The sequence below is a fragment of the Hippocampus bargibanti genome, linkage group LG15 (assembly GCF_051943395.1).
Source record: "Hippocampus bargibanti isolate YZ-2025 linkage group LG15, ASM5194339v1, whole genome shotgun sequence".
NCBI classification, from domain to species: Eukaryota; Metazoa; Chordata; class Actinopteri; order Syngnathiformes; family Syngnathidae; genus Hippocampus; species Hippocampus bargibanti.
In genome coordinates this window covers 11,253,628-11,269,966 of record NC_142748.1, presented here as the reverse complement: position 1 = coordinate 11,269,966, position 16,339 = coordinate 11,253,628, and the positions used below count along the sequence as shown (strand labels likewise).

The following is a 16,339-nucleotide window of genomic DNA, read 5'->3' as shown; positions in this document are numbered from 1 at the left end:
CATTCGTGAAATGACATCATTAAAATGTCGGATATTGTGGCGAATGAGCCACCACGTGACTACTGTGTTGCGGGATGCCTCCTCAAATGTCACCTCGTCAAAGTCTGAATGAATGTTTCAACGCTTTGGTGAAATTCAATCAATGCAATCAAGAAAGCACATTTTTCATGTCATTTCTATTTTGAGGATTCGAAAACAAAATGGCAGTCTTAAAAGCACACACACGCGCACGGTCATTCGTGCTGGTAAAAACCTTAGTTTGAAGAGTGGCCAAGTGAGAATTGGACTGAGGCTTCGATGCTCGTCTCAGCAAACATCGACGTCGTTCATGTGCGCGCCATCTCGGACGCAAAAAAAGAGGCTTTTGGGGTGAAATAGTCTCGTGCCGCGGGTTGTCGGAATACAAAGAGTGCAGAGAGATCCAGTCTTTGGTCTAATTCCTGCTGATAAACACCCCTTTTGGGAAAAACGAGCGTTCCGAATTGAGACTTGACAGACGCGTCTTAACGACGTCACATTTGCAGGTGACGTCGTTAAGATGCGCGCTCATAGCGGCGGCAATGTTTGAAACTCGTCCAACTTCATTCCGACAGCGTTTTAAAAGGCTGGTCATGTTTGCGTTGCGTTTGTCCTCCTACCGACACCATTTTTAAACAACAAATGTATTTCTATCCTCGATCTTTTTCCATTTTCAAACATTTTTGGGAAAAAGCGCCAGGGAGCCACTGGGTGGCAGTAAAGAGACGCGTCTCGCGACCCCTGAACCATTTCTCCCGGAATCAATTACTAATTACATAAATAGATCATTTGGCTTCATTCTAAAAGGTGAAAAAACGGGAGGTTTCTGTGACAAGGTCTCTTGCAATCCCCAAAGTTCACCACAATCCAAATCAGCAAGTGTTTGACTTTGAAAACATTTCATCTGGACTCGCAACCTCGTGTATATACACGAGTTTGGCAATATTCTGAATGACATTTACTTTGGATTTCTGCTTTCACGTTCAAGCCACGACGTCGTTCCGAGCGGCTTTTCTAAAAATGCCGTATTTAACGGGACCGCGCTCGGGAGGCTTTTGGATTCGACGAGGTTTGAAGCGAGGAAAAGGCGTGGCGAGCGAGAGGGCCGCAATAGCGAGTAGCGAGGCCGGCGGCCGTCAGTTGTCGCGTGAGCTGCTGTACCATTTGCGCAAGGCCACGCCGCCGGTGCTCAAGACGATGCACAGGGCCCCCCCGAGGCTCCACCCGGTGGGCGCGCGGCCCAAGAAAGCAAACTGGAAGAAGAAGGCCAGGACCACGTCCAGCGTCCGGGTCAGGGCCACGGGGCCGGCCTTCTCCAGCTGGAGGGCTTTGGTCAGGAAGCTTTGGCCGGCGATGCCCAGCGCGGCGATCAGCATCAGCATCCAGCGGTCTTGGCCGCACGCCGGCATTTTCCACTCCCCGAGTACGCTGACCGTCACCGCGCACTCCACAAAGCCGATGACGGCGTAGTACCACACCGACAGGTAGTGGTGGACGCTCTTCCCGATCTTGCGCAGGACCACCATGGTGCACGCCGCCCCGATGGCTCCTACCCGTGCGCACAACGCAAATATCGCCATGAAGGGGAACGTTCAATTGCAAAAGGAAATCGGCGAGGGTTCAAAATCACCGGCAAAGGCGGCGACGGTCCCCTTGATGTGGTTGCCGTAGTTTCCTTCGATGCCTCGCACCTGTTGCCCAAACAGGAAGGGCGGGCGGGCGATGAGGATGACCCCGCTCAGGGTGAACACGGTGAACACGCAGTCCCACGCGCTGCACTTTTCCTTCAGGAAGACCCACGCCAGCAGCGAGGTGAACACCGGGTTGCTGCCTCGACAACAACAACAACAAAAAAAAAACACGCGTTTGGATGCCCGGCGCGGCCCGACGTCAACGTTTGGCTTCACCTGAACATGATGACGATGGCGTCGGCCAGCGGCATCTGCTGCACGGCGTAGAAGAGCAAAATCATGGCGTTGGCGCCCAGGAAGCCCCGCAGCATCAGATATGGACGTTTGTCCCGAGGACCCACAAAGCCGGTCCTGTCGCGGTGCCGACGGGTGAACGGAAGGCAAAACGGAGGGCGGAGACGCCTCGCGCTTACTTGTGGTAAATGAGCAAAGGCGCGACGAAGAGCATCTGGAAGAAGCAGCGGATGCCGCTGATCTGGATGGCGTGCACCCCCTGGATGCTCTTCACCAACAGCGAGATGACGGAGAAGAAGACGGCCGACACCGAGGCGTAGAGCAAGCCCAGGCCCGGACGGCGCTGCTTCTTCCCTGCGGAAAGCCGAGCGTCCCGGGACGTGAGCGAGCTTGCGGCCGTTGAGGACGTCGCGTTTCTCGTTTCCGCCTCGCGAGGCTTTCGGCGCCCGCGAGGTTGACAAAAAGAGGCAAACATTCCAAGCGAGCGGAAGGGCGCTCTTAGTTCGGCGCCCACTATCGTCTTTATGGCATTATTGCCGCGCGTGTTAGAGTTCGTTGAGGTGACTGCGGTCACGTGACAGGAGCGCCGTTATCGCCTGTGTGACGTCACGCGGCAGGAAACCAAGACGGGGTGTTTTTTGGAAAGAAAAGTAGACTTGTTGTTGTTGTGGCAGAAGTCGAGCTACCGAATCTACTTTGAGCACATTGGAATCGAATGCGAGGGCGAACCTTGGCTGGCGCCGCCGGCGCCGCGGTCGCCGGACGGCGTCTTCCCGGCGTCAAGGAGCTCCGGCGACGGGCACAGAGTGTCCCTCTCGCCGCCCTCCGGCGGGTCGCGGGCGGCCGCGTCCTCTTCGGCATCGCCGCGGAGGTCCCGCCGCCCTCGCGGGTGGCGGGGGGGCTCGGGGCTGTCCCCGTCGCGTTCGCCGTGGCCGGCAACCTCGTGGAGGACGACCGCGACGCGGTCGGGCGCGACTAGGGCGCTTTCGGGCTGGCGTCGTTCGCGGTGAGCCATGCTTGGATGTGAGCGGCGGGCGGCGGCATGCCTCGACCTCGACGCGGAGGCTGCAAAGGCCGAGTTAATGACTAACCTTGGCCGGCCCGGACGCCAACTAGCGTGCAATGGCGACCGCGGCCGCGGGAGGGCGGAAGAAACGAAGCCCCCACCCCCACCCACTCGGACGGACATCCGGGACGTCTCGTTTGCAAGCGCTTGACGGTCTTTGGGCTATCGAACGATTGAAGAAACGTCACAATGCGGACACTTGAATCAAAGCCGGCAAAGCGCGAACGCGCCATACGTCATTCAATGAACCCGCGCACCGAGGCCGTGATCATCTTCATCATAAAGGTCACATCTAGCCACGATCAAAAATATCTTCGACCGTACTGTCGTGACCTTTCAAAGAAAACAATATAGTAATCCCTGTTTTGTCGCACTTAAGGGGGCACCACAGAAACTAAGTGGGGAAAATTGAAAACGCATTTCAATGGCTTTAATGACACACAACAAACACGATGCCTTCGCTAACGTCACCGAGTGACCAAAGTGGTGATTTCAAGCCCCAAAAGCTGAATGTTCGAAATGACTTTGTACAGCGTCATCAAAAAAGGGAGTAAAAATCCCACCAGCCACTTGCGGTGGGTGCTTTTGTTCCAAAACGGAGGTGAGGGGGGTGCAGTGAAAGGCCGAGAGGCGGGTGACGCGGCGCCACGCTTCCAGTGAGTCGCTCGTCCCCGAAGCGCCGCCGCCGGACGTCCGCGGTCAGCCCAATCCATGCCATTCGCACTTTGGACTCTGAATTTGAGTCGCCATCACGTCCTCCGTGATGGGACGCCGGTCCAATTCCGCCGCGTCCCACGGGGATTCTTGTGCGCCGCTCGTGGGCTGGATGGATGCCATCCCAGCGGAGGCTTCAATAACAGGCCACGCGGGCATGATAACCAGTGACATGCCCGCCCGGCGCCAATAAATGCGATCTGAAATCAAAGCGTTTTGGGATTGCGGGAGGGGGTCCGAGTTGGCGGCGCAAAGGCCGCCATCCATTTGAACCCAGAGTCTCGCCTGACAACAATCCATCCACCGCCGATGATGTCCAGGAGTCTTCCAAATCCCCTTTTCCTCACAGACCCCCCCCCCCCCAATTAGCATTCTTAACGAGTCACGAAAAAACAAGGACGGTGAAGACGGCGAGCCCAAAGGGGGCTTTGGATTTAGTGGCTCAGATCGATGATGAGATGCTCGTAAATCTGAGACTTCCCTTTAAAGCTGGACGCGATGAGGAAGTGGCGCCCGCGGAGCGACAGCAGAGAAAAGCCTCGCGGCGCCTGGACGCTCAGCTCCTGGGACGGCGCAAAGCGGCCCCGCTCGCCGTCCCAGCGGTACACCCGCGTCAGCGAATAATCGCTGCCCAGGATGGCGTACTGCCGCTCGCCGACCGCCACGGGCTGGAAGACCATGGAGCCGCGGGAGGGAAAGCTCTGGACCTCCTTGAACGCGGCGCCGTCCCAACGCATCACTTTGGAGTCGCCGATGAACCTCGTCAGGCAAAGGAACAGCTCACCTTGGGACGAAGAGGGCAAAGGTTGAAAGAAGTCGGCCACGCCCGCCGCCACCGGGCCCTCCCTTCAGTTGGAGTCGAGCGCTTACTCACCCTTGACCAGGAAGTGTCGGACGGCCAAGACGTCCTCCGTCTCCGGCAGGTCGGCCCTGCGCCGGAACCTCTTCTGGCCCCCGTTCCACTGATAAAGCACGGGCCTCTGGGAGCTGCTGGATAAAATCAGGTGGGCTTTGCCGGAGATCTCCAAGTACTCGGCGTCCGTGTCCCGGTACCACGGGTGGAGGGACTGGTGAGAGTAGAAGCCGTTGCCGTTCCATTTGTAGACGGTGGTGTCGCCGGCCTACCGAAAGGAGACGTGTCTTGTTTTAGGATGATACTAGTGCAGACGCGTTCTCCATATTGGTCCAATCGAGCCGATTGTGACGGTGAGAGGACGGCCCACCTTGGAGCTATCGGCGATGACAAAGTAGGACTCGCCGTCGATGGCAAAGGTCTCCACGTCGTTGGGCTTGCGGATTCTCAACATGTCGATGTCCTGGATCTTGATGAATTTGTTGGCGGAAAGGTCCCGCTTGTAAATATGGGAGCCGCCGAAGAGCTGCGCCACGATGACGAAAAGGTGGCGGCGGACGGCCAGCGGCTTGCACACCACCGCGGAGACGCCTGCGAGGCGCGGCACAAACGAAGCGTCGGCGCCTTGCGGCCCAACCCCGCTCGCCGTCGCCCGACTTACTTTCAATGGCGTCAAAGCTTCGGAAGGTCATGTCCACGTGATCCCACTCCAGGAAGCCGCAGGTCCCGGCGAACGGCTGCGCCAACACGAGGTACCGGTGTTCGCCAAAGGCGAAGGCCTCCACGGAAATGGACTCAAACGCCAGCGACTGGTAGGCGGCGAACTCTGCCGAGGACAACGCGCCCGTCAGCCCCGGTTCTTGGCCAGACGTCGCGCAGGCTTTTGGCTACCGGATGCCACGCAGTCCAAGGCGCGCGGCGGCAGCTCGTTGATCTTCTTTCCCCGGTGGGCGGGCGGCCCGCCGCAGTCGATCGGGTCCAGGCTGGCGTCGGCGTGGCGCATCCACTGCACCAACCACTTGACTTTGCAATCGCACAGCAGCTCGTTGCCTCTCAGGTCCCTTCGCGCATCACGGCCAAAGGTCAAAGCGCTCAAATATCAGGCCGTCTTCCCAATACGCTGCCGTTTGGGCCTTCGGGAGCCGGCGCCGATGACGAAACAAGGTCTTACTCACACTCGAGTCAAAGCGTCCAGGTCCTCAAAGGCGTCCTTTGGTAGCGTCTGCAGGTTGTTGTACGCCAGACTCCTTCAAGGGGAACAAGAAAGACGCCGAGCGCTGACATTTGCTCTCAACGGCCAGACGATGAAAACAAAACGGCAGCATTATTTCTTGGAAAGGCGCTGTTGCGCATTTTGCCGTGGCTGCGTTCTCTGAATGCGTGACGACAAAGTGGGGCGCTCGGGGGGGCCCATTTAATTCTACTCCGGTTCATCTTCTCGCGCTCCGCCCGAACGGTCGCGCCACATTCCTTCCTTCGGCTCTCCAGTTACGAAATGCTGGTCGCCCGGCAACCTTTCCAGGAAGTCGCACGCCGTCCGGAGCGCCCGTGTCAAACTCGCCAGCTAATGTCAAATTGGCACGTCATAAATAACCTTTACGCCATGCTTTTGTCCGCCTGTTTTTTCATGGCGTGCGATGCCATGAGCAATCAATGAATGGCTGAAAGATACTCACAGGTGGATCAATGATTTCAGGCCTCGGAACGCAAAGCGAGAGAGCGCCGCGATCTGGTTGTTTTCAATGAATCTGCAAAAGACGGTTCGATTCGGTTCGCTGGCTTGTTGGCGTGCGGCTAATTCGCCACACAAAAACCAACACGAGAAATAGCTACAGATATTCCAGATGCGGAAGGCCGGCGAAGGCGTCGTCGTCGATGAGGTCAAAGGAGTTGCCCGTGAACAAACTGTCAAGAGAAGAGAAAGACACGACGGGGACGGTGAAGCTGCATTGAGCGCGCCGCGCCGCCAATCGGCGACACTGATGCCAAACTCACAGGAGCTGCAAAGCAGGCGTATGCGCAAAGCTCCCCTCGCCGATTTGGTTGAATCCGCACTTGACAAAAGACCTGAAGGGCGGCATAAACATTTCGGAGGCGAGTCGAGCCGAAGAGGCGGGCGGCCACTTACAGCGACAGCACGTCCGCGGGGAAGGCGCCGGGCACGGCCGGCACGTTGTCGCACAAGGCGTTCTCTTTGGCGCAAGTGCAGCCGAGGGGGCATCGGGCCTGCCGCGCTCTCCGTCCGGCGGCCGCCAGCGAGCACGCCGCCACCACCCACAGCGCCAGAGGCCACCCTCGCCCTCCGCCGCCCGCCGTGGCCATCGTCGCGCCCGCTGGAGACTCGCGACCTTTGTTTTCCCGGAGGAGAAAAAAACAACAAGGAATCCAAATCATCAGAAAATGTGCGCCGCTTTGGGATCGGGACGTCCTTCCAGTCTGCGGGACTGCAAATAAGGACAGAGAACAGATTGATGGCCCCCCAGCAACGTACTTCTCTCTTGCCCCCTCCCCAAATGTTGTCTGCCGCATACAAAGAACTTGGATCCCATGAGTGGGGATCAAGAGAGGTGGGCTGGGCTGGGGTCGGGGCTGGGCTTGGGGGTGCTGCTCCAAACAAATGCGTTTTCTTTTCCTCCTCCGTTTTATCAGCCGCTGCAGCTTTTATTGTCATTATTTATGCAGGCTTCCAGGCTGTTTGCGGTGATTTAGGAGGCTTCTATTCATTCGTCAGGCTCCAAGAAAATGCACCTGCCTCATTAAAACGATGCCCCATTTTACTCCGAGCTATGCTAATAAGACACATTAAATATTCATTTGGGGGCCGAGACATTTGAATAGAAGTGGCAAATTAATTGCATTGTTGTCTAGCTGTAATGTATGGGAGGTTGCGGTGGGGGGGCAGAGTGTAACATATTTCTTTTTCAGGGGAGACGAATGCTATTGCATTATTGATAAGATCTTTCAAGTCGTGTCCCGCATTGGTCCCTTTTGTGTTTTGCGTGGGTGGACAAAAAGGGCACACAGCAAGGCTTCTTTCTTGGCCACCCTTTCAAGAAACTTTCACACAAAATAGCCTCTTGATATTTCCAACACCGAGTGGCTCTTTTGCGAACGTCCTTCTCGAAACGAATCCCCCCCCCCCCCCCCCTCTTCTTTACTGGTTGACTTCACAAGGCGCCTTTCAGGATTTGATCTTTTCCATCAAAAGTGACATCAATTTGAGATCGCCGCTTGACGTTAATACGTTTCAAGTGAGCAAACTGTACAGACACCGTCGTGCATTAACGCAGAAGCGTCATTTTGCAAATCCCGTTGGACTCATCCGGGAGAGTTTGACGTCATCACAGCGCGGTTCCGGCTATTTCAGACGTCATTTTCGGGCGCCGCATATTTGTAAACATTGTCTAGTAAGGTTCTCGAGCCGAATACATAAACCATGGATAATCTCGTCAAAGTATGTACATTTATTTGTTTTTTTTATGGGCGCGCATGTGTGAAATAGCACGTTTAGTTTAAGATTCTAGAACGTATCGATAGGAGGCGATTGTCGCAATGTTCATCAAATCGTTCCTGCGTAACTAAACGACTATATGCGGTCGTGCAAATTCCTTTCAAGCCACTATGGGGTTTAGCTAAAAAAAAAAAAACGATTACAATGTTATCATTGCATTTTGTTGCGAGGCAATTTGTTACGCGTGTCCTATTCGGTATAAGAAATGTTGCCGTGGATTCCATAAGGTGCACGGCGGCGGTGCAAACTACGACTCGGATTTCAGCGACGACGAGAGACAAGGCGAAACCTCCCAGAGGAGACTTAAAAGGTACTACGCGAGGCTCTCGCTTGCATTTGGCCCTTCGCGGGAATAATAAATGGAACCAAAGTTGATATTCTGTCCCAGGAAACAGGAAGAAGACATTTTACAGAAGCCGTTCCAGAAAGATCGCTACTCACAGGTGGCTCGCCGCACTTTTCACGCCAATGAAGTGGACAGGTATGCTGCCATCAATCCCACCTGAGCACACGGACAGGGTCGCAAACAGTTATTGAACAATATTTCTAGGCTGCTCGACATCAAAATCAAGTCAACAAATCATCAGTCATGAACCGTAGCTGACGGATGGCAACTTTTTGGCTCAAAGTTTGAAATGTTTTCTTTTGTTGCAGAGAAGAAGCCAGAAACAGAAGAGCCCACATCATCTCACTGACCGCTGTATCCTCTGCGCTTAATTGACCTTCACGTGACCAATACGTGTCGAGGTTAACGTCCTGAAGCAGCTGCCCAGTTTGAACGCCATAAGAAGTTTGTCGGCGACTACATACTTTACTATGGAGGACATATGGCTGACTTTAAGCGCTCCGTGTATGTATTTTGTCTTTGGTTGACAACGACAAGCACGTTTTTCATTGTCCTGAAATGTCCCCCCCCCCTCAGCGCAAATGACAAAACAGACCGGGACGTCCTCCGTGAGAATCATCGCTTCCTCTGGAGGGACGAGGATGAAGACGACATGACGTGGTAAACACCTTGGAGTCCTCCTTTTGGAGATTCGACACTGCCGCGGTTGAACTTGCCTCTGGTATTTTTGCTTCCGAGGGAGAAAGAACTGGCAAAGAAGTATTACGACAAGCTGTTCAAGGAGTACTGCATCGCCGACGTGAGTCGATATAAGGAAAACAAGGTGGGCGCAGTTGCACTGGCGCTACAATGTCGTCGTCTGATGAAATTTCGTTAGCGGGGGCCGCACGACATGACGCCCACTCCGACATTCAGATTTCATGCAATGTCGAAGGCGCCCGCATCCTTGGCGACGTATCGGGTCAGATCCGCTTTTCCTCCCCCGGCCAAGAAGGGCTCGGCGGAGCGTGAGCTGAGGAAAGAGGCCATTAGATTTTGGGTCAGATCCATTGAACACCATGAAAAAAAAGGCCTTTTCTATTCACGCGGCGTTGGCAGAGGTCGCCACTGGACAAAATGCCGTTGCAGTTATCTCGACTCTTCGCCTCACCACATTTCAAAGCGCTGCTTTGCAAAGCGAGGCAAGTCAAGCGACTCATTGGGATTCTTTCCGTTTCTCTTTCAATAGTTTGGATTCCGCTGGCGGACGGAGAACGAGGTTGTCTTGGGCAAAGGTAGGCAGAGTGCCATATGGCAATACTATTTGAAATAGTCTCGCAATGACAAGGTTTATTTGCTGCTTTCTGCTCACCTCTGAATTGTTTTTGAGCAATGGAGGAAAAAAAGCAGACGAGTCTGTCAAAATAGGGATTAAACTAAGTCTGTTTATATTTATTTTTCAACCACTTTTTTTTTTTTTTTTGGGGGGGGTGGGTGACTAGTTCAAAAGTGAGTCATGATTTGGCAACAGTAGGCAAACGTTCTTCTCTGCGTCAAAACAGTTGAAAAGACGCTGCTCTGAGCAGGTTTCCAGCCACAAAAGGGACACGCTGTCCTCCGCGGCGGTACTTGGCGCAATATTGCGGTTGTTTGACATCCATCCCGGCTTATCACCTGCATGGAAAAGTTTCCACACCCAATTTCTCCACTGTGAGTTTTATCAAGGTCAATCCAATCGAATCCAAATGTTGGAGTAAGAGGCATCTTAGCGACCATCGCCACTAGATGGTGACGGAGGCCGAGCGGTGGACGGCAGCCTGCACCTCGGGTTCACCTATCTGCGAGCACTCGCTGTTGATGTTCTCGCCGCTTCCCACTCGGCCGCCCGTCTTCACTCGTGACGCGCGCCTTTTCTTGTTTGAGGAAGCTGACGACGGAAAATATTTATGCGGATTAAGTGCGTGTCATCCCGCCGCGTTGCATTTCAACCGCCGGTGACAGAAACTCGACAGGAAGCGGGATTAAACCCAACCCGAGCGGTCGTGTCTCGCCGCCACCGATTCCGCCGAGGAGCACTTTCATCAGCGCTGGTCGCGCCCCGCGGCTAAATCGACCCTAATCAAATTATGAGCGCAGCGCGGGGCTTGCGAGTTAAAAGTTGGATGAGGGGGTTTGCCTTGAGCTCAGCTAATACGCAGCATGATGAAGCGGGGCTTACTCACCGCGCTTACTTTTGACAACGAGCCGTTGATTTGGCGCCGCCTTAGCCAGAGCGCTGACCTTTTACGTCGGGGTCGTCGCTTGACGACGAGACAAAGGGGAGTCACGGCGCCGGGGCGCCATCTTCACCTTCACGCCTCTGCTCTTTTCTTTCGCCTTTGCCTGTTTCGGGAGGCAAAAAAAATGTCAAGTGCGCAGCCCTTCACTTCTTTCATGGACTTTTTCTGGCATTCGCTGATGTGGGAAGCTCAAATCTTGGCAAAATAGAGTAGAAGAAGTAACATGGGGGGGGGGGGGGCACTCCGTTGATGGCCCCACATAATTTAGCCTGCCGACATCACGAAGGCAGGTCAGGTAGCAGCCGTCCGTGTGTGTTTGCAAAACGGCTTTGCGCCGATGACTCTTTTTGACGTGGTCAACGGGGATGAGAAGCCGTCTTGGCCGCAGACGCAGATCCCAGATGGCAAAAGTTAGGAGGAAGCCCCCGGGGGGGCGAGCGGGACTGCAGAAAAACAAAGCGGACTCTTCCGTAACTGCATTTGTCTTTTCCTTGTCTGGATCAAGTCAAAAGGGGCCCAACAAAGATAATAGATTTCACATGGAATCGGTGCGGTGATGCATTTTGGGGGAGGAGACTGAGCGGCACCTTTGAGCGAGCCCCATGATAACGCCCCGAAAGGTCCGTCCACCCCGACGGTCACGCGGCCGCCATTTGTTGACAGCGGTCGGATCGAACGGCCTCGGGTCCGCCCCGTCGACCGAGTCAATAAACGTTACGACGCGGAGGCTTGCGTCTGCGCTCAGCAGCCTGCCGGGCATTCCTGTCACAGACGAAAACACACAAACGACGGAAAATAAAAAGACAGCTCAGCTTCCGCTGCGCGTCGCCGATTCTAACTTGTAAATTGCGTCACTGACAGTATCGGGGCATGGCCATAAAGATTCTCGGGGAAAGACGCTTCATACTCATGACTTGCAAGGCAACGGGCCTGCTCGTACGATGCCCATTCCAGAAATGCGCCCTTTTAGTCTTTTTTCTTTCTTTCTGGATTGTCTCCTCAGGAGGTTGCCAGGCAACCGCTAAAAGACGGCCCCTGGAAACGGAGAGGCCGAGAGCAGACCAGATGTAAAATGCTCATTAGCAAGCGAGGGAGGTTCAGGCGGGGGGATTCATTGTCATGATACCAAAAGGCCGTGACTGCCTTTTAATATGCCAGCTGGCGACGGGCGCGTCTAATGAATGGGGTTCTCCAACAGATGATTGAAGGTGTGCTTCACAATAGCACGGCAAGATTTGCCAGCGGCCCATGAATTTAGCACGACTTTCACGTCCAAATGGATGGCGATGCTTTCCAGACAAAAGCCAACGACTTGACTTCCAATTGAAACTCTCTTTGAAGGTGCCTTTAAATGGTGAGCAGTCAAGCACAAGGCGGAGATAAACTTGCACAACGTCCAGACTTGTGCCATAACGAGCTTCTCCCGCTTGCGAGCGCGGACGCCACCGGCTCGGGTCACGGCGTCACCCGGGTGAATTTTAATCACGCGGCCATCTGCCTCTCGGCGTGTTTGCCTTGATCTGCGCCCGCCGAGCGGCAGGAATTAGGAGCCATTGACGTAAGAGGCGGGGGGGTTTCCTCGCTTAACGGGTTTACTCGGCCGTGTCAGCGCCAACACTTTTACCCCTTGAAGCACGTGAGGGTCACTCGCACCGCCAGCTGGCGTCACCACATGATCTGATCCTTCAGGCCTATCACCGATGACCAAAAATGTGTTATCACGCCGTCAAATATTGACTTACGCCGGCGCTTGCTTCCAAACGGATCCGCGAGGGCTTTCGTTTGCAGTCAATTCTGCTCTGTCTGTATCTGTACTTCAAATTCCTTTTGCTCTGGTAACAAGCCGATCATAAAAACAACCACGTGTGTAATTCGTTTTTTTTTTTAAATAGCGCTTAACCCTTTTTAATACAGAAATACTGATGGACTGAGAATTCCACAACCACTGCGTAGGCGTCAGTAATATAAGTCCGTTTTCAGGATGAAGAATATGTATACTTTTGGCAAATATGTCATAATCGTCAATCTTACTTTTGGCAATCTCAAATGACTACATCGTAATATGGATATATTTTGAAAATACTGATTTTGCGCAGGCTAGAGCGCCTCTCACCGCACTGGAGGTTCATTGCAGAATTTTATTTCGATTTTGTTCTGGCGAAACTGAGCTCGTCAATTGAGGAACGGAAACGTGACCCGCGGGAAACAATCTCGTTTAATGACACGTGGAAAGCACACAAGACATGGTGTCAAAGTTCAGGCATTGCTCAAGCGCATTCATACTGACAGGTGGGGGAACCAAGTTAGCATCATCCCAGCTAGCGGTTAGCACGCTAATACAAACAATTGCTTAGACTGTCAAATTCCCTATTTTCTCAGCGCCGCGGCGAACAAAACATGACGCTGCTCTGCGGAAGAGTAGCCAAGTAGTTGAGAGGATACAAGTTAGGTCAAGAAATTGGTCGAAAAGAGCATTTTTGAAGCGGTTACCTGTCAAAGCGTCGAAGGGGACGTCGACCGGACGTGACGTCACAAACAGGCACCGGTGCGCGGCTCCCTCTTTGATTTGAACCTTTCAGAGAAAGCATTCAACCAATTTAAGCACGCGATACAATAAAGGATCAGATACTAAAATATCCCTAAGACAAGAATCGCCAATGATCTCCGATTGAATGAGACAAACACTTGATTCATTCGTTGGTTTCATTATTTTTTTCGTCCACAACTCCCGTGACGACGAAAAGCACACTAGAATACACTTGAGATTGGATCTTGTTTTAAAAATGGGTACTTTCTTGCGTCAGTTAAACAGGAAAAAAAAGTAATCGATCCAATGTGATAAGGTTGAGAAGCTGAAAATCGTTGGTCCCCGCTTCACATATTGCAATCCTTATTAAAACAAAACCCCGCTCGACATAAATATCAGTAAATGTTACAAATTCTAAAATGTGTCTAATATGCAAATGTAGAAGTATCCCGATGATATACCGAATAGAAATGCGAATTCATTGTTTCATGGTTGTGTAACTGCGACAAATGAGCAGAGCGCGTGGGCCTTTTTCTTGTTACACAGAAAACTCCCATCACAACTTGTGATGGAAGTTTTGTTTGAAAGACCGTTTTGGATCAAATCCCGTTGGACAAGAAGACCATCAAAAAACAAACAAACAGTCGTGGGCAAAGGAATGAATGGCCGTCAAAGCCTTTTCTCTCCATTGTCCTTCCTGACTTGCCGGGACTGAAAAACACAGTGAGAGTTTTCATTCTCCAGTTGACTTTCTACAAATGGAGATCGGAAACACACAAATGTTATGTGTTTCCGATGACATGACCTCGGTCGGAGTCCCACGCGGCTCACATACCTCAGCCCCCCCCACGGTGTCGGTCAGCGTCGCGGATGGGATGGCAAAAAGTTGAGAGAGCAAGACTGATCTGTTGTCACCCTGCAGGTCACTTTCTGTGTGGAAACAAACGCTGCGAGCAGCAGGACGGCCTGAAAAGCTGGGAGGTCAACTTTGCCTACGTGGAACAGGGCGAAAAGAGGAACGCCTTGGTCAAACTGCGTAAGTTCCACACGTGGGAAAGAAATCACACCTAAAAATAAATAAACAAGCGTGCCCATGCGCGTGTGCGGTTTTGCGTGCGAGTTGGCTTCTTTCCTGATAATAATCCTCCTTCGGGTATGATATGGCAGCAAATCCTGTTAGCGTAATGACGTTAAGTCGCCATCCGTCCGTCCGTCCGTCCGTCCGTCCCAGGCATCGCGCACGCTCATCTTTTGCTTTGCTCAGCCAAACTTCAAAAACAAACAAACAAACAATTGGCGAGCACCAAGGTGTTTGTCATTCTCACAGATTGTCTTTTGGTCTTCCAGGACTTTGCCCGGAATGTTCTTACAAACTCAACTACCACCACAAGTAAGCGCGGCCTGGAGACAGACTCGATTCTTCTCAGAGTCACGTTTTCTTCCCCCCCCCGTTGGCCCTTTTAGGCGCAAAGAGGTGAAAGCCAAACAGACGGCGACGGTACGGCAAGAGAAGCGTCGGCCATCCCGGAAGATGAAGAAAAAGACAAAGAAGAGCTCGCCGTCACAATCCGAGAAGCGCAAAGACGGCGGCCGCCGGGGTAAAACCGCCACACAATTGTCCAGATGATGCACTTTTCATTTTGCTGATCGGCGCCGACTCGCGTCTCCTCTCAGATGGATCGGCTTCCTCCAGCAGCTCGGAGGAGCGACGGGATGAAGGTAAACGCGCATTCCTTTTCTCCGATGGACGGGCACCCTCCTCCAAAATGTTTGGAGTGCAAAACGCCAGCCGCCGCAGCCCGCTTTTCCTCGACGGCGGCGCTCCGCTTTGATATGTTGAGGCACTCGTCTTTCCCAGATTGGGTTTGCGGTGGCCCGCGCGCAAAGACGTTGTCGCCGAACCAGCGCGCGGGCGGCATTGCGATCATTTGAAAAAAAACAAACCTCCAACCGGGACGGTTTCGCTTCTCGGTCGAGGAATGGCCGCGCGGCCCGTCTGAAAAACACGGCTGACGGCAGCGCCTGCGCTTACAGAGTCGGAAGCGGCGGAGCGTCCTTCCGAGTCGGACCGCTGGCGAGGACCCGCCCCGGCCGCGGAGGAAAAATCAAGGTGAGGCCGCCTGGCAAACGTCTCGGGATCGACAACATTTGGAGTTGACATTTTGATGTCTTCTGTGCCCCCCAGGGAGGAAGAGTTTGATGACTACTTTGAAGACTTGTTCCTGTAAAGGCCTCGGCCGAGAGCCGCTCGCTCGCCTTTGTGCTTTTTGATGGTGCCCAAATAAAGGCCTCTCCACGCGATCTCCCTTTTCAGTCTCGTCAAATGGATTTCTTTTATTTTGAAAGCCGGTTTCAACTTCCAGGGCGCTCCCGTCACAGACGGCAACAAAGCCCATTTACGGCGTGGCTCCCTTTTTTGGGGCGCGGAACGACGGCGCCGCGGCCTTCGGGGATGTCGAACGCGACCAGAAAATGTCGAATCGGGCGGGGGGCGAGGGGGGGATCAGAACCAATTCGCTGATCCTCTTTGGGGCCGGGCTCATCCAGCTTTGGAGCCTCTAAGATCCTTGCACGATACGAAGAAGGAAGGAACGCTTGTTTCTGCTAAGCCCCAAACATTGGGGGGTCGGACGCGCTTGCCTCATTTCGCTTCTTGCGCGTGTCCAACCTTGACGGACCTCAGTGCGCAAAATCAAGTGACAACGCAGACGTTTTATTTGCCCTTCACGGCGTGGGGGGCGGGGGAAGGGGTGATGCCCTTTTGGACGCATGCCTCTTTGGCTCTTTAAGAAGCCCGAGCAAGTGTTTTCCAGGTAGGTGTAAAGCTCCTCTCATTGGATTAAAGACATTTGATGGATGTTGATTGGAGGTGAAAAGATTGCATAAGAGGAGGACCGTTTGGGGAAAGTGCACGGCGACCCACTTACGACATCTCGGCAGCGATTGCAACAGCCCCCCCCCCCCCCCCCCCAAAAAAAAAAGCGGACTTTGAGCTGATCAGTCACACAAGGCAAGCGTCGCATAATCAACAGGACGTATCAATAAGGCCTGGCTATTTCAAACGCCCCCACACACACACACACTTTTGGTGTCATGGCCCCATCGAGACAAGCCAACCGGC

The 16,339-nt window shown here is 53.5% G+C and overlaps 3 protein-coding genes across 5 annotated transcripts; 1 reads left to right on the top strand and 2 right to left on the bottom strand.

Moving 5' to 3' along the window:
- Positions 1–157: 157 nt before the first annotated feature.
- Positions 158–3,310, bottom strand: slc35g1 (solute carrier family 35 member G1). 2 transcript variants are annotated; one of them, XM_089014976.1, is made up of 5 exons: positions 2,673–3,310; positions 2,123–2,297; positions 1,926–2,060; positions 1,649–1,849; positions 158–1,567 (listed from the first exon to the last, which is right to left on the bottom strand). In XM_089014976.1, the coding sequence occupies exons 1-5, from the start codon at positions 3,130–3,132 to the stop codon at positions 1,048–1,050; spliced, it is 1,491 nt and encodes a 496-aa protein (XP_088871102.1). In that variant the 5' UTR covers positions 3,133–3,310; the 3' UTR covers positions 158–1,047. The 2 variants fall into 2 exon arrangements, with proteins under 2 accessions (XP_088871102.1, XP_088871103.1); XM_089014977.1 differs by having other exon boundaries at positions 1,649–1,845.
- Positions 3,311–3,412: 102 nt separating this feature from the next.
- On the bottom strand, positions 3,413–13,263 carry lgi1b (leucine-rich, glioma inactivated 1b). 2 transcript variants are annotated; one of them, XM_089014969.1, is made up of 14 exons: positions 13,182–13,263; positions 11,279–11,453; positions 10,635–10,794; positions 8,529–8,589; positions 6,705–6,924; positions 6,572–6,643; positions 6,410–6,481; positions 6,253–6,324; positions 5,752–5,823; positions 5,468–5,637; positions 5,238–5,402; positions 4,947–5,167; positions 4,598–4,844; positions 3,413–4,507 (listed from the first exon to the last, which is right to left on the bottom strand). In XM_089014969.1, the coding sequence occupies exons 5-14, from the start codon at positions 6,896–6,898 to the stop codon at positions 4,158–4,160; spliced, it is 1,635 nt and encodes a 544-aa protein (XP_088871095.1). In that variant the 5' UTR covers positions 6,899–6,924; positions 8,529–8,589; positions 10,635–10,794; positions 11,279–11,453; positions 13,182–13,263; the 3' UTR covers positions 3,413–4,157. The 2 variants fall into 2 exon arrangements, with proteins under 2 accessions (XP_088871095.1, XP_088871096.1); XM_089014970.1 differs by having other exon boundaries at positions 10,644–10,794.
- On the top strand, positions 7,169–15,519 carry fra10ac1 (FRA10A associated CGG repeat 1). Its single transcript, XM_089014979.1, has 14 exons — positions 7,169–8,030; positions 8,315–8,397; positions 8,476–8,568; positions 8,742–8,787; positions 8,861–8,937; positions 9,010–9,093; positions 9,172–9,256; positions 9,662–9,707; positions 14,141–14,254; positions 14,566–14,608; positions 14,683–14,816; positions 14,893–14,937; positions 15,253–15,328; positions 15,404–15,519. Exons 1-14 carry the CDS (start codon positions 8,013–8,015, stop codon positions 15,444–15,446), a joined length of 987 nt encoding a protein of 328 aa, XP_088871105.1. The 5' UTR covers positions 7,169–8,012; the 3' UTR covers positions 15,447–15,519.
- The last annotated feature ends 820 nt before the right edge of the window (positions 15,520–16,339 follow it).